At 45.9% G+C, this 26,186-nt stretch overlaps 12 protein-coding genes across 12 annotated transcripts; 8 read left to right on the top strand and 4 right to left on the bottom strand.

The window, feature by feature from the left end:
- Window positions 1-1,025: 1,025 nt before the first annotated feature.
- On the top strand, window positions 1,026-1,935 carry L203_101564 (uncharacterized protein; the record flags this gene model as incomplete). The annotated part of the gene is made up of 2 exons (XM_066211003.1): window positions 1,026-1,113; window positions 1,157-1,935. The coding sequence occupies 2 exons, from the start codon at window positions 1,026-1,028 to the stop codon at window positions 1,933-1,935; spliced, it is 867 nt and encodes a 288-aa protein (XP_066067100.1).
- Window positions 1,936-2,112: 177 nt separating this feature from the next.
- L203_101563 (uncharacterized protein) lies at window positions 2,113-3,796 on the top strand (the record flags this gene model as incomplete). Its single annotated transcript, XM_066211002.1, has 7 exons — window positions 2,113-2,253; window positions 2,304-2,369; window positions 2,418-2,471; window positions 2,655-2,800; window positions 2,977-3,170; window positions 3,229-3,745; window positions 3,793-3,796. 7 exons carry the CDS (start codon window positions 2,113-2,115, stop codon window positions 3,794-3,796), a joined length of 1,122 nt encoding a protein of 373 aa, XP_066067099.1.
- A 195-nt stretch (window positions 3,797-3,991) lies between these two features.
- Window positions 3,992-4,416, bottom strand: L203_101562 (uncharacterized protein; the record flags this gene model as incomplete). The annotated part of the gene is made up of 2 exons (XM_066211001.1): window positions 3,992-4,053; window positions 4,107-4,416. 2 exons carry the CDS (start codon window positions 4,414-4,416, stop codon window positions 3,992-3,994), a joined length of 372 nt encoding a protein of 123 aa, XP_066067098.1.
- A 494-nt stretch (window positions 4,417-4,910) lies between these two features.
- L203_101561 (uncharacterized protein) lies at window positions 4,911-6,114 on the bottom strand (the record flags this gene model as incomplete). Its single annotated transcript, XM_066211000.1, has 4 exons — window positions 4,911-4,922; window positions 4,972-5,287; window positions 5,333-5,900; window positions 6,063-6,114. 4 exons carry the CDS (start codon window positions 6,112-6,114, stop codon window positions 4,911-4,913), a joined length of 948 nt encoding a protein of 315 aa, XP_066067097.1.
- Window positions 6,115-6,425: 311 nt separating this feature from the next.
- L203_101560 (uncharacterized protein) lies at window positions 6,426-8,220 on the top strand (the record flags this gene model as incomplete). The annotated part of the gene is made up of 8 exons (XM_066210999.1): window positions 6,426-6,574; window positions 6,618-6,734; window positions 6,781-6,909; window positions 6,958-7,173; window positions 7,216-7,366; window positions 7,443-7,674; window positions 7,724-7,984; window positions 8,036-8,220. 8 exons carry the CDS (start codon window positions 6,426-6,428, stop codon window positions 8,218-8,220), a joined length of 1,440 nt encoding a protein of 479 aa, XP_066067096.1.
- Window positions 8,221-8,589: 369 nt separating this feature from the next.
- L203_101559 (uncharacterized protein) lies at window positions 8,590-9,224 on the top strand (the record flags this gene model as incomplete). The annotated part of the gene is made up of 2 exons (XM_066210998.1): window positions 8,590-8,777; window positions 8,831-9,224. The coding sequence occupies 2 exons, from the start codon at window positions 8,590-8,592 to the stop codon at window positions 9,222-9,224; spliced, it is 582 nt and encodes a 193-aa protein (XP_066067095.1).
- A 489-nt stretch (window positions 9,225-9,713) lies between these two features.
- L203_101558 (uncharacterized protein) lies at window positions 9,714-12,268 on the top strand (the record flags this gene model as incomplete). The annotated part of the gene is made up of 12 exons (XM_066210997.1): window positions 9,714-9,825; window positions 9,878-10,060; window positions 10,115-10,270; window positions 10,317-10,409; window positions 10,457-10,543; window positions 10,589-10,675; window positions 10,981-11,064; window positions 11,507-11,590; window positions 11,644-11,739; window positions 11,787-11,879; window positions 11,930-12,076; window positions 12,120-12,268. The coding sequence occupies 12 exons, from the start codon at window positions 9,714-9,716 to the stop codon at window positions 12,266-12,268; spliced, it is 1,371 nt and encodes a 456-aa protein (XP_066067094.1).
- A 473-nt stretch (window positions 12,269-12,741) lies between these two features.
- On the top strand, window positions 12,742-13,540 carry L203_101557 (uncharacterized protein; the record flags this gene model as incomplete). Its single annotated transcript, XM_066210996.1, has 3 exons — window positions 12,742-12,874; window positions 12,928-13,375; window positions 13,426-13,540. The coding sequence occupies 3 exons, from the start codon at window positions 12,742-12,744 to the stop codon at window positions 13,538-13,540; spliced, it is 696 nt and encodes a 231-aa protein (XP_066067093.1).
- A 238-nt stretch (window positions 13,541-13,778) lies between these two features.
- On the top strand, window positions 13,779-14,395 carry L203_101556 (uncharacterized protein; the record flags this gene model as incomplete). The annotated part of the gene is made up of 3 exons (XM_066210995.1): window positions 13,779-13,899; window positions 13,958-14,228; window positions 14,275-14,395. The coding sequence occupies 3 exons, from the start codon at window positions 13,779-13,781 to the stop codon at window positions 14,393-14,395; spliced, it is 513 nt and encodes a 170-aa protein (XP_066067092.1).
- Window positions 14,396-14,714: 319 nt separating this feature from the next.
- Window positions 14,715-23,712, top strand: L203_101555 (uncharacterized protein; the record flags this gene model as incomplete). The annotated part of the gene is made up of 30 exons (XM_066210994.1): window positions 14,715-15,086; window positions 15,133-15,375; window positions 15,423-16,436; window positions 16,493-17,053; window positions 17,103-17,154; window positions 17,210-17,650; window positions 17,703-17,814; window positions 17,862-18,103; window positions 18,160-18,205; window positions 18,262-18,305; window positions 18,353-18,883; window positions 18,933-19,204; window positions 19,254-19,577; window positions 19,635-19,669; window positions 19,726-19,866; window positions 19,915-20,308; window positions 20,366-20,399; window positions 20,454-20,619; window positions 20,682-20,967; window positions 21,017-21,065; window positions 21,120-21,300; window positions 21,348-21,438; window positions 21,490-21,627; window positions 21,680-22,282; window positions 22,333-22,566; window positions 22,613-22,717; window positions 22,771-23,141; window positions 23,190-23,344; window positions 23,399-23,441; window positions 23,499-23,712. The coding sequence occupies 30 exons, from the start codon at window positions 14,715-14,717 to the stop codon at window positions 23,710-23,712; spliced, it is 7,494 nt and encodes a 2,497-aa protein (XP_066067091.1).
- Window positions 23,713-23,933: 221 nt separating this feature from the next.
- On the bottom strand, window positions 23,934-25,398 carry L203_101554 (uncharacterized protein; the record flags this gene model as incomplete). Its single annotated transcript, XM_066210993.1, has 9 exons — window positions 23,934-24,142; window positions 24,218-24,270; window positions 24,323-24,425; window positions 24,487-24,585; window positions 24,650-24,730; window positions 24,783-24,935; window positions 25,009-25,074; window positions 25,151-25,253; window positions 25,348-25,398. 9 exons carry the CDS (start codon window positions 25,396-25,398, stop codon window positions 23,934-23,936), a joined length of 918 nt encoding a protein of 305 aa, XP_066067090.1.
- Window positions 25,399-25,659: 261 nt separating this feature from the next.
- Window positions 25,660-26,087, bottom strand: L203_101553 (uncharacterized protein; the record flags this gene model as incomplete). Its single annotated transcript, XM_066210992.1, has 4 exons — window positions 25,660-25,873; window positions 25,934-25,966; window positions 26,011-26,017; window positions 26,066-26,087. The coding sequence occupies 4 exons, from the start codon at window positions 26,085-26,087 to the stop codon at window positions 25,660-25,662; spliced, it is 276 nt and encodes a 91-aa protein (XP_066067089.1).
- Window positions 26,088-26,186: the final 99 nt, after the last annotated feature.

Below are 26,186 nucleotides of genomic sequence, written 5' to 3'. Positions count from 1 at the left end.
AAAAGACGACTTCTTTGACACTTTGGTTGAAAAATGAGTTTTGGCCTGTGAAAAATGGAGAATAAAGGGACAGAAATTTTCGATAAAGCACCCAGCCTCTACGTTTTCTCCAAATTCAGATTTGTATCCTCAATTTGTCACTTGTTTGGGTTTGATAGTTGCTACATTCAGTTGCCCTTCACGTCGCTGGATTGATAATGTTGAAAGATATCGCCGACATGCCAGCCACAGCATGCCATTTGCCGATGCCGATGCCGATGCCCTTTTTCCCGTCGAGCTAGCCGCTGAAATCTTAAGAGCTGCTTACATCTCCTCCAACCACCCAGCCACAAAAGCAATTCTCAAGGATCCAAATGATTAAATACAGACACAAAAACGACATCTTGTGAATTTCCTGAGCGGTTCTTTTCGGAGATGGTGCCTTCCGTGCCTGTAGATCGTGATAAGCTTTCCACTCTTATCTTATCTAACGCTTGATAAAACATTTGGACAACTTTTTGCGCGACATTTGGCGGAATGCGTGATAGAAAGAGAGCGAGGCATAACAGTTCGGAACGGGGGAGTTTCTTTCAAGATGCGCTGCAGAAAAGACCATCCACCTCACAGCGCCCATCAAGACCACCTTGAGATTGACAACAGCGACATCCACTTCCACCTTTTACAGCCTCGCATCCATGCTATAATCGCCCCTCACGCCCAGCTTACGACCATGCGGAATAAACCATTTCTCCACAGTTGCTTTACCAACACATCACAGCATTACAACCAAACACACAGTTGTACCACATACCTTTACCAGACATTACAACACTTGACACAGCAAAAATTCTCCTACCTGCCAAGGGCATAAAGCTGCAACAACTTTGAAAACACCGCGCACTCCAACCAAGCAACCGTTTCTCCTTTGTCAAGACAGCCAAAGGATATACCGAAAGCAGTTGAAGAGCGGAATTCAAATCAATGTCTCCAATACAAACACTCTTCCAAGTCTGCCATACCACCCAACCATCCCATAACCTGTAAAGATGCCATTCTTACGGCTAGCCAGAGCAGAGCCACACCTCACCGACGAGACCAACAAGGGAGAGAAAGACTTTTTCCAGCAACATTCGAGTAAGTCTACCAAGATACTTCGTCCAACCGCTCATCCACGCAGCCTACTTTTACATCATATTCGGCGGCATCTGCGCCCTCGTCCTCATCATCTGCGCCTACGCCCTCTGGCGAGGATCCCAGAGAGGCTTTTGCCCTTCTGAACTGCTCTGTTGCGGCAGACGAAAACAAACAAACGACACAACCCGTACTGGGGGCATGCAGAAGCCAAAACAAGCCGGATCGTGGCGCAAGACAGTCTACCTGACTGATTTGAGGAGGGCGACTGGCGCCATGCAGAAATTGTCGCCGTCGGGAATAACAAAGTCCGAAGGCGAGACGGATACGAAGCGAAAAGAGTCGGCAAATGGGCGGATGGGCAAGGAGAGTTGGACGAGGACGGTGTCGAGCTTTGGTCATCCGGCTTCCATACTCGTATCCTCCAGTCCCCAGCTACAGCGACAAGGGGGAGATGCTCCAGCTGCGCCAGCGAGGGGTGACAACCCAGAGTCCTTTTACGATCCCAGAGCAAGAATGAACAACCAAGCATGGGCACCCAATCCCTATCCTCCGAGCCACTCCTACCCAGCCCCGTACGGTCCACAGTCTCAGCTGTCGCTCACCGCTCCTCCCCAAAGCTCACCCGTCATCCACACACCCATGCCAATGCACCCACCACTGCCAGGAGCACCGCTGCACATCAGCACCGCCGTCATGACCAACCCGCCGCAGAGACAGAGCCCACGAGTGCAGTTCTTCCCACAGCCACTACCTGCGCGTGGCAGTCCCGTACCCAGTCCTCTCAGCGTGGCGCCGAAAAAGAACGTAGGATGTGCATTATAAATGTAGAATTGAAATAGAGATAGAAATGCATCTTTTCTTTTTTAATATCACGGCGCGTCGACGCGTCGCGTCGCGCCATGTGTGTGCCGTGTGGCACAAAGGACCGTGCGCTAAAAAGGAACTCACCGCCACTGTATATAAACAATTGCTCGTTATTTTCTCTTTCTCACGTTTGCAATGCAATACTACAACACGCCAAACCAGGCGATGGCGCCGGGAATGGGCATGGGCGGCTTTGGAATGGTACCCGGTGGTGGTGGCGCCGGCGCCGCCGGCGGCGGCTATGGGTATGGGTATGGACAGGCATACAAGAACCTGGTGGGTGACGGCGGCGGAGACGGTGGCGAGGAGGACGCTGACGGTGATAGGGCTATGACTATGCGCCGCCGACGCTGGGATACAGCGCTCAGCCGGCATGGGGCGCATGGGACCTGGTAGGTTGGATGTGGACAAGGAGGACGGCAGTACTGACAGACTCTCAGGCCAACGCCCAGTACAACGGAGGCCGCCTCGAGAGGTCGTTTTTCGATAACATTGTGCGTCTCTGTCGTGAATATGAAAATCTCAAGGTCAAGAATTCTTACTTACGAGGTCGCCATCCGTTTGACCCACCGCCAACGCCTCCTTCGCCGCTACGTACGCCTTTCCGCCATGGCCATGACTTGTCGCTTAACCCGCCTGGCGAACGCAATTTGGTGCCGTCGAAAACAATTCAACAGATCTCGGGCTTGACTAACTTTTTCGCCAACCGCCATTTGTCAGAGGAGGCAGCCAAGGACGCCCACAGGCGGGTGTACTACCAGGGCGATGGTGCTGACGCTGGCAATAAGACGCTTGGTGGAGCAGCGGCTTACCAGGCCTATCTGTAGGTTTTGGGTCGAGGAGTCGTTGCTGAGGATGCTGTAGTATATGGGACCGCGACCATTACTCGGCTTACCATGCGAGTCCTTCGCAAGAGAATCGCGAACGGCTCGTCGGTCTCGCCGTGGCAGAGTGTAGGTGTCTCGCTGGTATCTCTCGCTGATAGTGTCTAGTATTTAGCCTTTGGGACAGAGTGCAACCGAGGAGCTCTCGAGCAAATCCCGAGGATGCTGCTCAGTATGCAGCAGCGACTGCAAAGTATTTGTTTGACAGGCATTATGAGCTTCCGTACAGCAATGGCTTTTTCAGAGGGTCCAATCGGCACTCTGGCTACCGAGAAGACAGCGATTCGGAGGACGAACATCGTCACAGGCGTCGGAGCTTATTTGGTCGTGAGTGGTTTTAGGGTCATTGACCAAGCTAATTGGGTAGAACAACCTTTTGGGGGTGGCATGGGCCAAGGCATGATGGGTGGCCCTGGTATGGGCGGTATGGGTCCGGGAATGATGGGTGGAGGCATGGCTCCAGGAATGGGTATGTCTCAACCTGGCATGGGTGCGATGGGTATGCCTGGTGGTATGGGTATGCCTGGTGCAATGGGTAACGGTGGTATGGGTATGCCAGGAATGATGGGTGGTATGGGTGCCCCGATGGGCATGAATGGTATGATGGGAGGGATGGGTATGAATGGTATGAATGGGATGGGCATGAACCAGGCCATGATGGGCTTACAGCAAGGCGTGCCACCGCATGGATCCATTGGCGAGATGCAAGCGGCTCCTGTGAGTACACAGCCTTTGACAAACACTCATAGCCTACAGGGCATGCATCCATACCACTACGGCGCTCAGTCGGGTGTCTCTTGGGGCAACCAACCTATCGACCAGATGGGAAACCCGACCTTTCCAGGTGGCCCTCAGAGAAGCTGGTACGCTTACGGCCAACCAAGGTACTTTTAATGTGGCGGCAGAATGATTATCTTGATACAGGCGGTAGATGAACCCCCAACTTATCACTCCAATCTAATCTACAAAGAGACATCTGAGCTGTAGAATGAGTTCTTGGTCAACTATTGTATAATAGAATACTAGACGGGTGTATATGGGAAATGTCAAGTTTGTTTTCTTGTGCAAACGTTGCATACAACTTGTTGATACATTGCAGCCAGCCACAAGTTTTGTCGCAAGCAGACTCCTCAGTACGTGGTCTTGTAGAAACCATGGGGATAACTTCGACCAAAGGGATTCGTTTTGCCAACTGAAAGACACTGAGCGTTTGCGCCGACATTCCTTGTGGGGCCTGGAACTTACCAAAGCCACCAAGCTGTGGCCTGAGAGGCATAGGTCCATACCTTGGCCATCCATATGGAAACATCTGCCCTTGTCCTCCTCCTTCAGGTGTTACCCCATATATTCCTGTACCTCTGCCTTCTTGCATTGCAATAACAGCAGGCGGCAAGTCCCACTGGGGCATCTCTGGAACTTCCCATGGTACATAGCCCCAATAACCAGAGGATGGCCCACCAGATTGCATAGAGAGGTGTGGGCCGTTGAAGTTGCCATTGGGAACGAAGGAGGCGCCTGGGTAGGTGGATAGAAGGGGATGAAGAGCGAAAGCCATTTTTGCGAGTATATGTATGGAGTGCGTAATGACTGGATGAAAAGGTAGGTTCACTGTGGATACATGGCTTGGTTTATATACAACTCGGTTCTATGGCTAGGACAAAGGAGCATTATTGAGAATTTATAGACAGCTCAGATTCCTTTGCTTTGTCGATAGATTGTAGTTTTGGTAGTTGACTGGGATAGAGATCTTATTGAAAAATTTGTTACTCTGATAAAGCATGCATATCAGTTTCATTTGATTTGGAAAAAGACAGAATAGTAAAGAGCGAAAAATGATGAAGAAAAGCGCTTTTCTTTCAGTCACAACTTCCCTTGTTCTACGTAAGAGGAAACAAGTGGAAAAGATATGCGCTATGTGTAGCTGTAAAAGTAATTGCCTTAAACTGATACAATACATTTTGCCAAGCTGCAGTAGATTCAAGATGTTAAAGTCAATAATTACCTTGTTGATTTACGCAAAAGTCAAAACAATCCCTACTCCCATCAACCTTATCCCGGATACTACCTTCGTCGTCAACATACCAAAGCTGGGCAATATGAAAATACTCACAGCAACAACATAATCTTTGTGCACTTCTTGCACATTCCCATCATCATCCACAAACAATAGCCTATACATGCCCTTTTTCGCTCCAGAGTCAGCTTTTACATTTCCTCCTTGTCCTCGCACACCTAAACCATGCCCTGTACCAGGATACGGCGCTGCCACGACCGTTGCGCGGTAGAATGATGTCGTGTCGGGGTACAATGCCAGAACGATAGAGTCCTTTGGGAAATCTTCAAGATTCGTGGGATGAGAAGATAGGCTGGTAGGAGAGTTTGGGTCGGGAAGAGGTATAATGGAACGCAGGGTGGTATTGTATGCGCTTCAATGCAAGCTTGAGCTGATAATTCAATACCTCGCAACTTACTTCCCATCATCGACATCCTGTACTTCATATCTCATCTTATCTTGTAAGATGCACCTCTTGATCGTGGCCAGAATCCAATCATCACCGGAAGATCCACCGATCCCGTCGTCACCATCTGCTTTGCTCTTGACTGAAGGAAGCTTGAAAGCCACTTTGCGTCCTGGCTGTAGTGGCAGTTGATCGGCATAAAGTTCTCGACGGTGCTTTCCCGTCGCCTCGCGAGACATAGGAGTACCAGGACGGGTCGCCACGGAGCTTGCTGTCAGTAGAGGCGAGGGATGCGGGACCGCATTCACATCAAGACCTGAAGGCGCAGGAGACATGGAAAACGAGCCTTTACGTTTTCGTTTGATGCCACTACCCGAACCTGGCGTTCCAGCCGGCAAGACCAGACTGGGATTACTCCGTGGATCAGGCGTAGCCCTCTCACCGCGACGGAGTGCCATGAGGATACCAATTTTCTCCAGTGCCTCTTCCACAACCTTTTTCTCATCATTAATTTTGTCATTGGGAATAGTGGGTATGATCCTAATGGTGTCGACTAACTGATGCCAGAGTTGGTCCATAGCTAGACAGGTACAAGGCCAGCATTACAAGTGTTGTCGTGATAGACATGGATTATAGTGGTGAATCAAACCAGTCAAAAGTCATCTAATCAGCGCAAATTCCAACATTGACAGCTGTCCCATCACCCGTCTAAACGTAGATAAGTCCCAGAAAATCAACCTACATTCACTGTCTCCTACAGCCAGTTTTGTATTCCCAATCTTTGTCCTAGACATGGTGCTTGCTGGCAAGTTGAGTGAGCGTTTTATTCGTGGTAGAGCTGAGCGGAGAATGCTCCCCCTCTGGCAATATTCCTCGTAGAAGAGTTGATACTCTGTAAAGGCAACTTCTTCTCGGGCAGTTTCTATTTATCGACTTGAATGATTATAAAAGAAATATTGAGAAAACAAGTTTGTTTTGACAAATATAAATACTCTAGATGTCTCGGATAATTGATTTATGTCCGGACATAATTTCACTACACATGTCAGTTCTTTTTACTTTATCCTTTATATCTTATCTTATCTCATTTTCGCGATTTATAAAAATGGTTCAGCATGACTTTTCTCATCCTAAAAAGAAGGAAGCCCCTACAACTACACCTACAACTGCTTTGGATGTCTTTTTAGACAACCAGCATCAATCGTATTTCGAAGAGCTCTACAAATCTGAAGCAGTCTGTCTATGTATTCTGAGGTATGGCATCGCACGCTAGTTTACAAGATTCACAATCCGTTAGGTTGCTACCTCCTGTATGCCGTCATATCATACTGCAAGCTTTATGGTCTCATTCCCCGTTACGCACCGTTGATGTCAAATTGTTACTTCAAAAAGATATCAACTCTTCGCTTGAAGAGTAAGTGTTGATGAAGAGACATGAACGGGCTAACATACTATGGTAGAGTAGATGAAGTCATGCGGCCTGCCATAAATAGAAAGATTTTGCATCCCATGGAGCATAAAAAGTACAAAATGCAATGGTCCTTCAATGACTCTTTCAAGCAGGGCTTGAGAAATGCACTTACAGGACTGTGAGTTAATGACTGGAGGCTGACTAGACATTTGCTGACAGGAAGCAGTGGGACATCCAACTCGTTTGGCGTACCCTTTGAGAAGTCTAATGATACAGACTCAGACATGCCTGAAGAAGATGAGTTGATTGCGTATGGCGAAGACACTTTTGAGTCCATTCTCAAGTACATGGTATCTTCAGGCCTCAGTACAGGTCTGGCAAGTTCACGGCCTGAGCCCCAAGTGCTTGAACTCCTACATGCCAGTGGACTCATGACGGACCCGTAAGGTTGCTGCCATCGAGCAGCACAGCTAATCTTTTTCAGAGGGGATCCAGCTGGGATCAGACTAAATGCCAATCGCTTGACAATTACATCGAAAGGCTTCCAATTCTTGCTGGAAGACAGGCAGACGCAGCTCTGGGAGATTTTGATGTATTATTTGAGTGCCAAAGAGGTGGGTGCATGTCGAGCCAACGTGAGCTGAGAGGTAGGCGAGTGCGGAACGATCAGCAAAAGTCTTGTCCATGTTCTTCTCGTTGGGATGTATGCAGTTGGGACAAGACTATTCCGCATCCGAGTCATTTCCTCAGGCTACGAGTGCCCTCAACGATCTTGCCCAGTATGGCTTCATCCTCAAGTCATCTCCAGATAGCGATCAGTTCTGGCCGACTCATCTCGCCACATCGCTTTGTTCAGACGATGCATCTGTGAGCAAGACGCAGTCAGTGGACGAAAAGCGCTTCTTGATATTGGAGACGAATTACAAAATCTACGCCTATACTTGTGATTTAGTCTTGATGGTCACTGAAACAAGCGCTGACGAGAAATACAGCAAATGCGCTAGAGATTGCTATACTCAATCTCTTTGTCAATATTCGTATACGCTACCCCAACCTTGTCGTAGGCAAGCTGGATCGTCAGCATGTTAAAGCAGCCATGGAGAAGGGCATATCTGCACATCAAATCATCGCATATTTGTCCAGTCATGCCCATCCGCAAATGTACAACTCACCCCCGCCATTACTACATCCAACCATTGTTGATCAGTTGCACCTGTGGGATAGAGAAAGGAATCGGCTGCAGACAGAAGAGAGTGAGTATTGGATGTCTCATCCAACCCAGACGGATGGCTGACCTAGGATAGCTGTCATGTTTGAATTCTTTAGCAAAGAACTCTTTGACGATACGGCACAGGAAGCCAAAACCAATGCAGCCCTTCAACATGCTGCAACGTCTCAAAAAGTGTTGTTCATTGAACCTCATACAAGACCTGCCATTACCGAATTTATCCGGCAAAGACAACAAGTTTTGCGAGGAGTCGACATATAGACGCGGTATTAAGCGTTATATTTGTGACGATGTGAATGTTCAATAGACTTGGGCTTCTGGGTTTGTTTTTTTGTTGAATGTATAATGCACGTGAATGAGAAATAAGCAGGCGTGTGATTTTCTGAAATGGGAAGACGGAAAAAGCAGTTAAAACGCCATCCTTTTCTTATCCGCCTTTTTACCCCAATCTTTTGACAAATGTATATAAGAGTGAATACAATTTTCCATGACTCGCTATGTTGTAAGTTTGAGATTTACAAAGAGCTCTCCTGGTCATCCTGTTTTCAACTTTGTGACAGACAACTGGTACGTATGCATTGTGTAAACATAGAAGAAAACTTACTCAATTTGCCCAATCTCTTAGACAACATGGACGCCTCTGCTGCTCCATCACCATATGCAACACAGACAAGCGAGATATCTCATGATGCCACCCTCTTGTGGGACACAGCAAGTGTCCTCAACCTGGCCGCGTTCACCATGGCTTCCCTGTCTTTCTTTATGCGCCATCAGTATATCCAGGCAAACCAGCTTTTCTGGGAGTCTAGCATCCTAAAGCAAGTCCTCTGTAGGCTTGTTGTTAAGCTTGACTGATGTGTATGTTGAATAGAGCGGATGTGGCATTTGTTCGTGCAGAACTCCTCGCACATTTCGCCTTTGCTATTTCCTTCGCCTTATCGGCATTTGACATATTTTTCCACTCTCACAATCCGACCGACGAATTCTGTGTGGAACGTCTTATCCTGCTTTGGGTGCCTTTACTGGTTGGTGCAACCATCAGCAAGGACCAAACTATTTTCCCTCAAAATTTGCTGTCCATTGTACCACAACGCAACACTGATGATCTTGCTAAACTCAGCTTTAGACTCACAAACGATCTAGTGGTTGAAACAAGCGATTTGAAGGGGTTTTGGTACGACATCTACCAGCGCGTGAAAAGGGAAGATGAGGAGTCGGTGAAATCGGGTGTAGGGTTATGGTTGTCAAAAAAGATAACATCGTAGTCGTAATCTTACAAAAGATGTGGCGTTGTCAGAAAACGAAGAGCAACAACCTGATTTGCTATGACTCCTATAGTGCGACACATAATAATGTCAGCAAGTATAATCGACTATGCAAGCCATCCGAAAAAGCAACTAAATATTTTACACTCTCCGTATAGATGCCAGCGTTCTTAGCGAGGACAATATTAAGTGTCATTCGCATCTGTCAATTGTTTTGCCCTGTTGAGTAAGATAAAACCCTTATGACGCACTTTGTGACACGCAAAGAAGGTTTGAACAAGTTGAGACAAAAAGTCACACTGATGTTTGGAATCAATAAACACCCTCATTGACGTACAGTCAGTAGTATCTGCACAAACCATAGGTTAAATACCGACGACTTACTTTTTTCTTTCTTTTCTTACTCTCACTTTCCTTTTCCTGTTACAGGTATATTGTGTTGCCGACACCCTCTCTCATTCCTTAATCCTAAGTCACCTTGACTCTAAAATGCGCTCTTTTATATTGATTACTCTTCTTCCCCTTTTGTCCTCATTTGGCTCGACTGTATCGGCCAATCCTATTCCTTTGACTAATGGAGATCTCGACGCAATCATAAGCGGTCAGTTGTTCCTTGTTGATGATGGCGACTGACATTTGTGTCTTGTGAATAGAATTCCAGACGTTGAGTGTTGAGATATTGCATGAATTGGTAGATCCCCATAAAGCAGCTGAAAGCAATGCGGATGGTGACGTTTCCAACAAATCTTTTCTGGCTTCTCAGGAAGGTAAGGGCGGTGAGAAAGGCGGCTCCATTACGGATTTGATCATAGAAATTGGCAAGAAGATATTTTATGGTAAATTGATGACACCGGTCCCAGACTTGTAAATAACTGATAACTTTATGTCAGAGAATGGGAAGAAGATCGTCTCTAAATACATCGACAAGAAGCCGTCCGCTACAGGAGCCGAAGGGCCTCAAGACTTGGCTGTCGACACAAAGTCTGCTGAAGAAGGTGAATCCAAAGAAGAGTCGGACCAAGAAGAGGTTTTGCAACGTGTCAAAGGTGAGTTTACCGCTTTGAACGAGCAGCTTACAGCGAACAGAAAAAGGGCTGGAGATGCTTCGCAATTACTTGAGTACTCATCCTCTTCCTCCTGGCGCACCCGCCCGGCGCGGAATCGTCAGTGACGTTTTTGATGATAGTGAGTCGGCTTTGATGAGGTCGAAAGTGCCGCTTAAGATAGAATAGTGAGCAGTGAACTCTATCACGGAATGGGAGTTGATAATACAGACGGCCACGCTCGACGCGGGCTTATCAATGACCTAACTGCCAACTGTACGTTGTACTCAATTGCTGTAAGGAAATGGCTCACGATTGCAGTGGATCTTGGACTCTCAACTGGATCGGGGGGTGGTTCTTCTGGTGCTCCAGCCCGGCGCGGGCTTATCGATGATGTTCTGAATCCGTGTAGGTTGTGTTTGATTGCTGTAGAAAGATGACTCACGACCACAGTGGATGGACTCTCAGTTGAATCGGGAGGTGGTTCTTCTGATGCTCCCGCCCGGCGCGGGCTTATCGATGATGTTCTGAATCCGTGTACGTCGTATTTGAATGCTGTAGAGAGATATAACTCACAACCACAGTGGATGGACTCTCAGTTGAATCGGGGGGCGGTTCTTCTGATGCTCCCGCCCGGCGCGGGCTTATCGATGATGTTCTGAATCCGTGTAGGTTGTGTTTGATTGCTGTAGAAAGATGACTCACGACCACAGTGGATGGACTCTCAGTTGAATCGGGAGGTGGTTCTTCTGATGCTCCCGCCCGGCGCGGGCTTATCAATGACCTAACTGCCAACTGTACGTTGTACTCAATTGCTGTAAGGAAATGGCTCACGATTGCAGTGGATCTTGGACTCTCAACTGGATCAGGAGGCGGTTCTTCTGGTGCTCCTGCCCGACGCGGGCTTATCGATGATGTTCTGAATCCGTGTACGTCGTATTTGAATGCTGTAGAGAGATATAACTCACAACCACAGTGGATGGACTCTCAGTTGAATCGGGGGGCGGTTCTTCTGATGCTCCAGCCCGACGCGGGCTTATCGATGATGTTCTGAATCCGTGTACGTCGTATTTGAATGCTGTAGAGAGATATAACTCACAACCACAGTGGATGGACTCTCAGTTGAATCAGGAGGCGGTTCTTCTGGTGCTCCTGCCCGACGCGGAATTATCGCTGACATAACTGCCGACTGTATGTCGTATCCATATGTTGTAATGAGATTAGCTAATAATGAGTCAGTGGGAGTGGATATATCTGTCAGATCGGAAGTTGATCAGAAGCGTCGTGCTGCTCTTGGTATTTTTAACGAAAACTCCCTTGATGGTTTGTGTCCAAGTCAGTATTTATTCAGGAAATGACCAGCGTTTTGTGAACAGGGTACAAAAAGAAGTATGGTGGTTATCTGAATCCGGCACAAAAGGAACATGGCGATGCTACACCTGCTGGAAGCAGCAAAGACAGTCAGCTCGAAGGTGAGCCTCTCCTTGACGGCTCTACATATGTTGACTTTGAATAACAGAGAGGGATGATGACACGGAGATGTCGAAACGCACTGTAAGGCATGTTAATCTGGTAGAAGAGAGAGGCGGAGCTTTAGAAGCGATGGCTGGTCGTAAGTAGGATCAATTCTTTCTTGCTACTATCCTCACCGATACGAATAAGACATCAATGTCGAGGGATTCAAACACCTAACAAAGCCTCCCGAACAGAAGCCCGTTTTCGACGCAGCTGTCACGGCTCCAGCCAAACGAGGTTATCGAGGTGTTGCTTCTGGTGCTGTTTCCTTTTGGTCAAGTTGCTTTTGGCCACGTATCTGCATGGAATGAGGAAACTGGGGTTGTTGTCAACCAAGTCATGTCTCAGCCTGCCAACCCCACACAAGCCCTTGATGCCACCCAATCCCCCAAGGCTACTCAGATCGTTAGTGCTACCCAAGTCGCTAACACATCCAGTAGCGAGAATGTCGTAGTGATTACGCCTGCTCCCAGAGCACTGTTTTAGTGAGTTAACAGTGCATGATACAGTGCTGACAAGTCCAGCGATGATCTGTTGCCACCAGTGGCTCCGTGGCTGTCGCTTTCAAAGAAATCATGATGAGCCTCTGCGCGGCGGTGGCGCTAAGTGAATTTGTCGTGTTTTGAGGAATTTTGGTAACTCGATTCTGGATTTGTCCCATTTTATATCGTTCCATGTAAGAAATTGTATTACAAGTCACGTGCTTTTCGCTCTGCACCTAAGCTGAATTGGCGTGCTAAAACGCGTCGGGATGCTTGAGCGCGGTCCCTTTGGGAGTAAAAATTGCGACTAAAGTGTATCGGCGCGTCATCGTGTGCGAGTTTGATAGGTTTCAGTTCATCTAGGTTGACACTGCGTAGAGGGTGACATCTCACGAGGGCTGAAGATGAGCGTATATATATTGAAGAGGAGATTCCCAATGCCCACTTTTTGCCTCTTTTCAATATTACCACCTCAAAATGCGCTCTCCCTTTGTATTGCTTTCTGTTTTCGCAAGTTTGGTTGCCTCGGTTGCCGTCGACGTGAACATTGTTGCGCGCAAGGTGCTTCCTGTCCGTAGAGTTGAGCGTGTAATCGACTACCCTCGTCGAGGTTGGTTTCTACGGCGTGTGTCGCGGTGTCTTGGACTGACGGGTTGCATGTAGGCTGGCGGGAACAGGCTAGCAGTGGTATAAACCTGGGCGACTCGCTCGCCTCTTCTGGATATGCAGAAGGAATGTCATATGCTTCTTCTGGTATCAATGAAGGCACATCCCTTGCATCCTCTGGCATGGACGAGGGTACCTCTTATGCTTCCTCTGGTATTGCTGAGGGCACGTCTTACGCCGAATCAGGAATTGCCGAAGGCACGTCTTATGCTGAATTGACTTCTGACGATGCCACCAACACTGTTGACAGTGGCGCTTCCCCTGTTACCAATGCCGTTGCCAATGGTGACAATGAAGGCGCCAGCATGACCGGTGGTAATAGCAAGCCTGCTTCCGGTGTCATTGCTTCCATTACTAGTGTTGGCGCGAGCCAAGCTGCAAAGGCGACCGCCCTAGCCGGCAGCCAGATTTCCAAAGCTCAGGGTGCTGCTTCTTCCGTCCGCAGGTGGGTTGTCTTGATGCGTTGTAGAGTTGTGCTCATAAGTGTTGGATCAGTGCTGCTCCTTCCACCAACAGTAAAAACGCCGCTTCTTTACAATCCCGTTCAGGACATGAGATGGTGCTTGGTATCGGAGCCGTTGCTTTTGGGGCTAACATGTTGCTCAACTAGAAGTGTAAATTGTTTTAAAATTCCTCTAGATTAGACAAAATTTATGAACTGTTTTGATTTTATGACTTTGTCTTTTTTTTCTCTTCCCAATAATTTACTATGCCTGTGGCAATGAAATTTGATTCCGTTGTATGTGTGGGCGATACATTAATTTCCAAAGCACTGTTCTCCATGGAGACAGTTTCATTTTAATTTTGATTGTTTTGCATTTCAACTCTATATTTTTCTTGAAAGCACCATGAAAGTATTCGCCTTTGTCGCTCTTTTTTCCGTCCTTGCAGTGTTTGCTGAGCCAGAAGCTCAGCCAAACATTCCAGCATTTCAATATGGCAAAGCTGCTGCTATTGATAAGAGACAAGGCTCGTCGCTGTTTTTTAATAGCAAAGGGTGAGGGCTGACTAGATATGTTGAGAATAGATGATAGTTCAATACTGTCTAAAGGCGCTTCCATCATTGAAAATCCTTGGAATGATGCAACCAGTCTCCTGGGCCAAATGACCTCCGCTCTGGGTGACAGCACTCCGAATATTGACAGCATTACCAGCCGATTCAATTCGGAAGCCAACAGTGTTATATCTGCAGCCTCAAGTGCGATAGTTAGCGCTGCTAGCAGTGCCTCGGCCAACGGCGGCAAAGATATCATTGGGAGCTTGACTTCTGCTGCAGCAAGTGTTGCTTCGTCTGTTGCGTGAGTTTTGCAGTGGTGGTTGGGGGATTCCTGACGCAGTTAAAAGAGCATCTGCTACCGATAGCAAACACCATTCTGGCGCTATGCAAGAGATGTTGTTGGGACAGACTGGTGTTTGGACAGCTGCCATTGTGGGAGGACTCGTTGTTGCTAGAGTATTGGTCTGAGTTGGCGTTGGAAAGAGGGTATCTTGCCAGTGGAGAAGAAATCTTGACGAGAAGAAATCTTGATGTGAAGAAATTTTGATAAGGAGAAGAAATCTTGAGAATAGTAATTAATGTAAAAGTGCAGTTGGTAGGGGCGGTCACCTCCACCTTGCGTCTTAGCCGCGACTAGAACCCATTCAATTTACATTTGTTTCATTCTTGTTTTGCATTTACAACTCCATTTTTACCAACCGTCCGGTTGGGAATATTACCTACAAGAGAAGAGAGCCAATAACATCTACTCTCTCTTAACTCTGCTTGAATCTCAACTCCCATCTACATGTTCAAGCTCATCAAGGATCTTACAAGACCTCCAGAGAGTCTGACACCACCCGTCATCCCAGTCGCGTCAAGCCCAACGCCGTATGCTGTTCGCCACAAGACGCAATCTCGTTCGCGATCAGGGTCTGCAACTAACAGAGACCCAAATGAGACTTTACCTCTCTCCAGTCAAAGGGCAAAGAGTCCAAGGGCATTTGCATCTGGCCGAGAGGCGGTAGGTGCTACTGGAGACGCGGAGGATAGTGCATGGTCGTTTGCCTTGGATTTTGATATAGACGAGGATGAAGTGGAGCAAAGTGCCAAAAGAGTGGTCGAGATCATACGGGATCTTCGTTCAGGTGGGACACTGGACGTTATGCGCTATGTTGAGGTAAGTTTGCCGAGTCGCTCATGAAAACGGGCTTAGAGGCAGGTAGGGCTTTTCCCAACTATTGACGATTCCTGGCGACTATTACTCCCTTCGAGCATGGCGAAGACACAATGGGATCCAAATATTACTTTTGGCGCTTAGCAAGGGCCTGTGTTGGAAACCCAGAGGAGAGAACATGGGCGAAGAGCAATATCAAGTCTTGGAAGTTCAAAGAATGGAGGGAATCAGGTTGGCATTCGAAGTCTTGGGATGGGCGTTGGGCGATCGGCTAGGCGAAGCCTATTTCAAGGTATGTATGGTTGTCATTGGCACAGATATTAAGATTACGTTTTGTAGCAACAAGGAGGTTATCGTCTGTTTTTGCCAATACTTTATCCGCTTGCGCCTCCTACAACACCCCCTAATAGCCCTGATAGACAAATTTTGGCGCATTTATTCGCGCACATTTGTTCAAACAGTTACGCCTTCCTCACTCTCTTCCAATCACCGCCATTATCTCTATCCGATATATCTTCTCGCCTGGGTGATGTTCTTGTGCGCCCTTCAACTAGTGATGCTCTTGGGCTCATTTGGCTGTACTTGCTTGGAGAGAGTCTTCAAGCCAAAGATGAAGAAAAAGTGTGGATGAATGCAGTCGAAGGCGAAGAAGGATCAGAAAGAAACAAGCTGTTCCAACTAACGTTCCAACTATTTTTGGTCATTGGACAAGCTTCAAGTCTCAATCTTTTTATCTTGGTTTCACAATTACACGACCTTGCAAATTTTCTCGTCACCAAACTCTATGGGCCCAAGGAGAAGAGAGAGTATGAGATCACTTTCCTGTCGAGAGACGACTGGTTGGTTGAAAGAGAAGAGGAGGAGGAGAAGAAGGAAGAGCTGGTGTGGAGACAACCTACCAACAGGTTGAGATCAACCTATTTGCTACTATTGAAGAAGATACTGGAAGCTGGCGTAGACCACAAGACGACTTGGCGTCTTTTTGAGCTAGTTAAAATACAGGGAAAGAAAATATCAACTCCGCCAACTGAAGTTGATTCAAACAATTCGAGCTCGGAAAAAACCACTGCTTCTCCAGACTCAATCGGCTCTCCAACTTCAAGTGCTGTGTTTGTCCCTAAAAATTCAACTTTCCGAGGTAAACCTAATCTCTATATTAACACTATCAAGACAGGAGAAGATGACGAGGAAAGGCTTCAACCTGAAGTGCTAGACTTAATTCGTCATGCACTCAAGTCTAAATGGCCAGATGTATTTGTATTTAATGGTGGAAGTGCAGATAGCCTCGGCGGGCTCAATTTGAGGGAGACAGGAAGGGATTGGATGAACGCACACAAAGGCCTCAATTTTTCTGTAGGTCATCGCGTACTTCCAGGTTAATATATCCTTACATATCCATAAAATGGTAGTGTTGGATTCACATAACAAAACTGAATCAGCCACTTACCCTTCTCCATGTCTCTCAAAAATCCAGTAAGGATCCTCTTTTTCAAGTTCGCATTCTTGAAAGCTCTCAAATTGCGATCACAACATCCGTTCATTCAGATTCTTCATCTTCTGCGGAACCTTCATCCATTAATGAAGTAGTCTGTTCAGCACCAGGTGCTCTCATACCTCATTTCCAATGGGTTCATTTTGCAGTGGGATGTCACAAGTTGCGAGGGCACGAGTCGGGAGAGGTCAAGATCTTTTTGAATGGCTCTAGAGTAGGAGTAATGCGTATGCCTTTCCCAGTGCCAAAATGCCCTTCTGCCCCTCTGCCCATACTACCACCAGGAGTGCAAAGAGATGAGGGGTCATCCAGAGCGACTCGCATTGCTATAGGAAAAGAATACAGGGGCGATGAGGAGGAATCGGTGAGGGCGACTGAACGACTGGGGAAGGAAGAAGAGAATCAATGGATGTTGGGAAGGGCGTTGTTGCTAGAAGAAGCGATTCCAGAAGATCTTGTTTTGTTGTTACATCATCTTGTACGTTTTACAAGTTTGAATATCAGAAAGTGTGTTGAAACTGTATTAGGGACCACGCTATACTGGTAACTTGCAGGAACCCTTGGGGAAGTTCTTGACGTGTAGGTCAAAGTGACTCATGTGGTTTCTTGTGTGCAACTAATAAAGGCTGGATAGATGAAGGCGCAACCTCGATTAACATCTACCTCCATGGACTTGCACAGTTATCGAAAGACAAAAAGCTGTTTACTCAACAGCACAGTTCCTCCATTCTTGTTCGCGCTATCCGTTCCGGATATGTGATTCCTGAGGAATCAATTGTCTTATCTATCTCTGCCAAAGATTATGATCCATTACAGGATATCTGTATCAATTCTTCTATTCCCCATCCATACCGAGCCAAACAGTTTAAATGTGGCATTGTTAAGCTCACAGGGAATGTTAGGCCTTTCAAGACGATCGGCTTGGATGAAAGTGTGCAAGCAGTGGGTGGTGGTCTAGTACTTCTCAATATAGTGTCGATGAGCCAGACGAGAGAGGAGCTGTTTTCAGCTCTTAGTATACTCAAGGACGCAATTAGAGACAACTGGTCTGCAAGTGAAGAGATGGAAAGAATCCGTAAGCAGATTCGTCGCTACAATAAGTTACTCATTTCATTAATGTCGCTCAGAAGGATTCGATTTGTTGGCGGCTATACTTAGACCCAAAGCAGCAAAACTACTTGATGAAACCTGTACAAAGGTGGTTCTCGCTATGCTTGGAATTAACATGGACAAGCCCAAGTAAGCAATAATAGTTCACATCAATATATTCGTTGACGCTAGTACAGCACAGCTACCGTCCATAATTCCGTCGCATACCGATCCATCGGTTTAGAATTCGAGCTTTGGTCGTATGCGTCAGACAAAGTCATCAGATACTACCTTCAGCACTTTGAATACCTCTTGTCAATATCAAAACATAAGCGATTCAACAATTTAAGAACATTCCAGAAGCTAGCTACTGTGAGAAAGATGCTATATGCTCTTAGATCAGGTTTATTTAATTCAGATGTTATGCCAGATGTCGTCGGTGAGTGGACTGTGGTGAAATTCATACCATGTTCTTCATAACTAATTTGTGTATAGACACACTTGGAAAAGTCTTGGAGGTACGATGGAGTAGCCAGGATGGGTAAGTTTATGTGCTTGTAATCTTTGTTCTGTGATCTGACTAATGATACATCATAGTATCAAGCCTATTTTCTCCTACCTTGTGTCAGCTTTATGTCAAAGTGGGTTTATCGTTATGTTTCCAGAAGTCTTTTTGATCATGTTCAAGATAATACAACTGTTTCTTCTACTATATCTGGCGAGCCACCTACTTATCAGCTTCCTGCCGTTCTGATATTAAGGAAGATTTCTCAGCTCTGCCATAGCTCATCTCGCTTGGTCAAGCTGATACGTTCAATTGCGCTTCATCGCCTTTTGATTATCTTTCTTTCTTCTAATTCCTCGTATTACGTCGTCCTTCCTTGTCTTAATCTACTCGAGCATTGTTTTAACACAAGTGGCTTGGAACATTTTCAGAAGTCCTTCGAGTCCGAAGGTGGATTTGCCTTACTGGCTCGTATACTGCCACCAATCTGGAATAGTGATATCCAAAACATGTCGATCAGAATATTGCTTGGTAATGATCCCATGAAAAAATTGCATTCTTCCTCCATGATGGCGACGCTATTAGCTGCTTTAGAATTGCTATTGCAAACCGCAGGAAATAGCGAAGAGAATAGAAGACCATCCACTAGAGCAGCGATGTTGGGAGCAGTCACCTCAGTCAAATATGTGACAACAATCTCATCCCCAATTGACAGTAAGCATACCTGGGCACCACAGTAACATACACTGATAATCGGTACAAGACCCAAAGGATACGGGGGCTACCCTCACTGAGAAGAGCACTCGCTTAGAGAGCCTTCTCACCGAGCTTGATCGCCTCTACCGATGCTATCCAGCAGCCAGGAAACAAATCAATCACAAGAAGATAGAAGCGATGTTGCCTCACTTTGCGGATTTTGCCGCCATATCCAGTAATATCAAATCTGACATCATCAAAGATCAGAGGGAGGCAGCGGCTTGTTGGTTGTCTTCACTGTTAGTTCACGGTCAGTTGCCCCAATCAACAGTCACTCAGGTATGTTATGAAATCAGACCTCTAGTAATTCTGCTTTCTCATCTTCTAGATTGAACTTCTCATCGAGCAACTGTGCACCTTACCGATATCTCCTCGAAACTCCTCTTCTCTGACCATCTCAAATTCCTCGCCACAGTCTTCTTCCCACTTTTCCCAATCATTTTCAAGTAGGCTAGGAACATCTACTGGTGTACCTTCTTCCAGTCGAAGAAGGTCATCTGTAGATGCGGGAATGATAAGTACGCCTGCTTTTACTCGATCTAGAAGTATAATAGAGAGGAAATCACCGCTTAAAAGAACAATCACTGGTGAATCAATCTTGGAAGGCGGAAAAGACAAGAATTCGGCCTGGAAGATGATCATTATCCAAACGGTTAGTGAAAATAGTACTTGTTCACCTGTCGGATCTTATTCTCATCACACTCAGCAGGACTTACAAAGTCACTCAAAGATGACCCTTGAGAGGCAAGCTTTTCCAGCTCATATATTATCGCGCTAAAATGCAGACAACCTTGGAATAGAAAGGAGCATTGGTTGAAACTTTCGCAATTTGATTGGCCCCAGCAGGCTGCAGTTTTGCGGTCAGAAAATGGCCTTTGGCCAAGGAAGGATGAGAGGATAACCTGGAGGTTGGATGGCAGCGAAGGCCCTCTCCGTATGAGGCAAGCAGCTTTATTGAGACAATTAGAGTCGCGACTGATTCATTGCAGAGCAAGGCTTGAACGCATTGATGATGTTCCTGAACAAGGTCTTACAAGAAAACGCCATAAGATGCGTGACGCTATCCCATCCGCTGATGAGCTTTCTTCGGCAATCTCCCAAATCAATACTTCTCCTTGGGAGGATCCCTTTGCATTGGCTCTTGGAGATACAGCTCCTATACCGGAGGAAGGCTTTGCGATATTAACAGCTCCAGACGATGAAAACCTTAACGTCATCCCTTCGAAAAGTAAAGCAAGTTTTGCCGTCTTGCAGACCGGCGAGATCGCATCTGAAGAAAATGTGGACTCAGACTCCTTGTTTGAGATTGACGATGGTGACAATAACAGGATGAAGAAGATTGCAAAATCCTTGCAGCCAGGTGATGCCGTAGAAGAAGCTCATGTACGTTCAGTTATCTATATTGGTGTTCTGTCCCAGTATTTACTGATTAATTTCTAGAATATTGTGCGGATTGTGGGCGTAGATGCGTGCCGTGAGTGTTGTAAGATATAGCTGATGACAGGACAGTATTTAATTCAATTGTTAGCTGGGCTCTTGATACTTGGCAGAAAGAACCTATATCTTGTTGACGGACTAGTACAAAGGTCAGATGGAGCAATAATTGATGCTAAGGATGCGGAAAAGGATGTTCTTTCTATTCCTTCTGGAACATTAGCTGAGCTGAGTGCTGACAATCAGCAAAGTCATTGCTGGTATGTCCTTGAGGTGTGGAGCTGATCTGAATGTAATCTATAATAATGTTGTGTTGTTCTAGGCAATACAACGAAATCATCGAGAATAATCGACGCGCTTTTCTGTTCCGCGATGTTGCCTTAGAATTATACTTTTCTGACAAGCGTAATTTTCTCATCGTCTTTCGGGATAAGCGCGAGCGTCAAGCTGTAGTACAGAGCATACACTCTAAGAACGATCATCGCGATCCCATTTCGAAAAGCATCATTGGGAATTTCGTCTTGGATACAGTAGCTCGAGCAATGGATAGAAGTGAACAACAACTGGAGGCTTGGCAGCGAAAGTGGCAGAACAGGGAAATTACTAATGTAAGTTTCAGGCGATGTCTCGAATGTCATGCAGTCTAACATGAGATAGTTTGCATATCTGCAATTACTGAACCAGTATGCTAATCGTACACCTAATGGTAGGTTGTGGTTGTATTATCTGTCTCTGCTATCAGAAGCTTAAGTTTGATTAGATGTCACTCAGTATCCTGTGTTTCCCTGGGTTCTAGCAGACTACACTTCTGATAGACTTGACCTTACTTCAGAATCTTCTTTTAGGGATCTGAATTTTCCTATGGGTGCTATTACTGAAGCTAGGCGAGAAGCCGCTACTGAAAGATACGCTGCCACGGAAAGTGTTGGTGAAAAGCCTTTGTGAGTCTTTGAGTCACCTACAAGACCATTGTTTGATTTGTATAAAGCCATTACGGAACGCATTATAGTTCTTCAATGATTGTCTGTGGCTATTTGATAAGGCTCTCGCCCTTTACGGAGATATTCTTAGCGCTCCAAGTTTGAATCTTTCGTTTGTTCAAGTGAAGGATGGCTGATGGTGACGTAAAGGGTGGCAACTTTGACCTTGCCGATAGGTTATTCTCTAGCATTCCAAAGGCTTGGTCTTCTGCTTCCTCTGATAACCGTGGCGATGTAAGAGAACTCATTCCTGAGTTCTTTTACTCTCCTGCTTTTCTTTACAACTTAGCAGGTTTTAGGATATTGTACAAAAGCACTGTTCTGACAAATTGAATCATAGAACCATCACGACTTTGGTAGGAAACAGGCCTCTGGAGATACGGTCGATAATGTCACACTACCTCCATGGGCTCTTGAAGATCCTCACCTGTTCATACACCGTCATCGAGAAGCTCTAGAATCCGAACATGTGTCCAGACATCTACCCTCCTGGATAGACCTTACTTTTGGGTATAAGCAGCGAGATCCAGCGTCGTTTAATTGCTTCCACCCCCTTTCCTACCGGGGGACTATTGATTTGGAAAATATTGAAGACGAGGGAGAGAAGGCTGCTTCAACGGCTATCATACATAATTTCGGACAGACCCCTTTACAAATATTCAAATCTCCTCACCCCCGTCGATATATGACGGGCAGGAGTGACCTTCCGATAGGTGTCAAATTTGGTGTTGCTGAACATTGGCAGTTGATGTTCAGAAGCATCTTGCCCATCACAGAGTCTTCTAATCCAATCGACGGAATCAACTTACATTCTAGTCTTGATACTAAGCCCAGAATTTCACAGAAACATCGTCTACTTGTGCCAGGATCATCACATCTGTCAATACAGTATGGCTTTACAGATGGATCCATCAGGGTATACTATCAAGAGACAGTTCCCAAGGCAAGTTTCTTTCGACTTCTCTAAAAAAAAAGCTTATGTTTATGATTTAGCTGGTTCTTATTATTGAGGGCATCTACCCTGAACATGCCATTTTTGCTGCGCCATCGCTTTTTGTTACTGTCTCACAAGGAGTCATCATGGCTTGGCGTCTTACTATAAGAGGTACTGGTCATCGACGTGGCGATGTGACTATGCAGCGCGAAGCTAGTCTCAGGGGTCATACTCATAGAGTTACTTGTTTGTGTGCCAACACTTCATGGAGTTTACTAGTCAGTGGTTCTGAGGTAGGTCATCCTGATGCCACAATGAACTTCTTTACCTTTTGCGTAGGGAGGTAAGGCAATGGTATGGGACACAAATCGATTAAGGTATATTCGAACGCTGCAGACAGGAAGAGATGAACAAATCCATTTCTGCACTATAAATGAAGCTGATGTAAGTTGCATTTGCAAGCTACCGTCATCTCTCCTAACACTAACTGGCTTTAGGGACAAATTGCCCTTGCTTCCAAAAGGCATCTTTATCTCTTCACACTCAACGGGCATCCTCTTGCTTCCACCAGCTCTGCCGTATGTACCCCCTTGATTCACGGAGATGCGGTCCTTTCAGATTCAGAAGAGATCTTCGACGATGACTTTACTGGCGGTATATCTTATCTTACTCGAGAGTTCTTAAAGGATGGAACATTGTTTGTCATCGGGGTTGGCAAGCAGGTAATATTATATCGCTGCGCTCCCGGTACCAATGAAGGCCTTGATGGGAGTCAAGATGTGGCACCATGGGAACTCGTTGCCTTGGGGATGATGCATCGTTCTAACCATCATGGCAGCGGAGATTGTTGCATGGTAAAATTTGTTGGGTAAGATACTCCTAACAACGAAGACCACTATCTGACTTTTTGTAACAGAGAGACCTTGTATGCCGCCTTTCAACCCCTCAATAGGAGGCTAAAATACACACTCTACCAATGGTCTTTACCTGATGGGCCGGCAAGACATGTGGCGGAATCCGTATCAAACACCTGTATGGCAGGAGGATGTACCAGACATTTTGGGTTACTTGGTGAGGCTTAATTGATATCTAAAAGCGACCGGTTTTGACTCATTACGGCGATAGAACCCAAGAGGCATTGTGGTGGCTGTGGTGGTGCTTTTTGCGGGTATGATGATCTCAAATCACTATCTCGTTATAATGTTCAGAATTGACCTGATATTAGGACTCATGCTCTTCACGTTGAAGCATTTGCGATGCGTTACTGTGATGCTTGTCGCGCTCAGCTTTCGATCGCTTCGGCACAAGGCCTTCTCGACTCTCGCCGCAACGCTTTTACGGTTCCTTCTAATCCAGTGTCTAGACGGGGGTCAATTTCGCATGATAATCTATCCTCACATATTTCAGTTGCCAAGAGCCAAAACCAGCCTAGATCGTGAAGAGGTTCAGGTAGTTAAATCCTGTATAGCCGAGAAAAAGTATTGGTGATAGTCACTAAAAACGATTAACTTTCAGTCTTTTGTACCATTTAGGGATGTATTGATACATTGTTCATATAATATTAATTTCGAAAATCTCGGAAAAACTCGATCTAAACACGTTCTTGCTGCTGCCAAAATCGAAAGTTTATATTCCATTATCTACTCATGTTTATTATCATTTAATGGGCAGCGTCCGCATCGAAAACCGTTGCCTTGAGACCGCTGGCTTCATTTGCCGTACTCTTCGTATCTGTTTTTGCGTTACCTGGGACGACACCAGTCTGGACAGAGTAGCCCGCTGAGGGGCTGGGAATGGGGGCATGATCCCCGCTGGCTGTAGGCACATATCCGCCTTCCGGAATGCCAGTTTCGTCAATTCCTTCAGCAGCTAGGTGCAACATCAGTTTTGGTCGGTTTAAACAAACAAAAGCTAGAAGAAGCCAGATAGAAATAATAAACTTACCTTCTATAATGTCATACATTTGGCTGGCAATTTCTGGTGCCGGGACTCGGCCGCTATGGGTATTGCTTCAGAAGCATTTCGGCATAGGTTTGGTAAATTTCTTACGCAAGAATGTCTGTTGCAGAGATACTGCTACCGTAAAAGTTCTTGTTGGCATCCTTCCTTTCCATCAAAATTGTGCCATCCAAGGTGAGCCCAGCAAAAAGCCCTAGACAAAAAGGTCAGCTGTCACGGCCAAGTTATCAAGCCACAGCCCGCTGAACACTAACCTTTTGAGCGACTGTAACTAAACATTGGCGAAGTGTTAGCAAGAGATGCAGCAACTTGTCCACCAGTGCCAATAGGACCTGCCGCAGCAGATATCCCACCTGTACATAAAGGTCCATAAGTTCCAAGTTTCAACAGATTGCTGTCTAGTGCTTTGTAACTCACCACCAATAGTGACATTTCCTCCCCGCGCAAAGGCCTTGACGGCTTCATCTGAATTGAGAACAATGACGATCTCGGTCAAGTCTGAGATTCCCAGTCAACATTTACATCAATCCGCGAACCACGGTCCACACACCTGCACCAATTTGTAGACCCCATCCGACACCAGCTGTGGCGATGCAGCTAGGAGCACTCCAACTGCCGTCTGGGAGTCGAGCGATGACCAAACCTGAACCAGCTTTACCCGAAAATACAAATCCGGCATTGAGAACGGTAAAGATAGCGAGCCCTATTGACATGAACATCAACATCGACATATCTGCGACTCGACACGTGGATGCAAACCAAGCTACTTGACCTACCTTTTGCTCGCTGAAGGACAGCTTTAGGGATGGAATTGAGGGCCGTAGCTGGGTGGAATGGATCCGCTATTTCATTCACCGTCAATCTCTCAGTCCTTGCAGCTTGATGACTTAGGTAAAGCAAGAGGGGATGAGCATTTACCAAGGAAACTCCTCAAGATTTTTGCAGCCTTTTGTGATTCTCCAGGAAGCGTGAATGACTGCATAAAACTAGATCCTCCATGTGTAGCCTTGGCTTGACCATCCTATATCTCGAGTATCAGTATCTCAAGCCATATCCATTGAGCACGCGTTTGACAGAGGCAACGATGGAAGGGATAAAGAAATTGCTAAACTAACCTTGAGAGCAGCCTGAGCCTTTCCTAGAAAGTTGTTGAACTTGCCTTGCATTGAAAACAATTGATTGATTATTTAACAAGAAAGTTGAAAAGTAAAATAGAAATAAAGAAATGTTGAAAAAGTATAAAGATCATTTGTTTTGCTTGATTGTGGAGCCCCACAAATGCCACTTTCAACAGATAAAATGATACATAAGTCAATATAAATGTTGTGATGTCATTATTATATCTTTATATAAAAGTGAGATGATAAAACAAAGACAACACCTTCATCAACAATTACAATGGTTTAATTAGAACAAGAAGAGACAGATCAAGGCAATATCATCAGAGCTTGCTCTTCAAGTCTTGAATCATTGTGATGGGTTGTCCCCGTGAAAGCAATTGTGTCAAGCCTTGTGACACAAAATATCCTACAAAGACCTTGCTTCCACTCGACGTCAAGCAGGTTGGAAAAGCCAACACGTTCAACATCAAGTGGTGGTGGTAACCACATGGAATTGTGTTGGACATTCAAAAGGTAAGACCTTGATACGTGATACTTTAGCACAAGACCTCAAACTGTACTAACAAGATCGTAGCCTTACTCGACAGACATCAATTCAGTGACTGACTGAGTTCTGTTCATGATCTTCTTAATCATTCAGCTATATCTGTGAATGACCGGTAACCTATAAAACAAATTTTAACAAAGATACAAGATGACAAGTAGGATTTACCTTGACAATAGGTCCAATTCATAGATGTGCACCTTGAAAAGAGCTTGTAGGCTATAAACAATCAGCGCGAATGTGGTAATCTAATCTTGTAAAGATTGGGAATGCTTGACTTGCGCGTTAA

The sequence above is a fragment of the Cryptococcus depauperatus genome, chromosome 2 (assembly GCF_001720195.1).
Source record: "Cryptococcus depauperatus CBS 7841 chromosome 2, complete sequence".
NCBI classification, from domain to species: Eukaryota; Fungi; Basidiomycota; class Tremellomycetes; order Tremellales; family Cryptococcaceae; genus Cryptococcus; species Cryptococcus depauperatus.
This window is presented reverse-complemented; position numbering and strand designations above follow the sequence as displayed.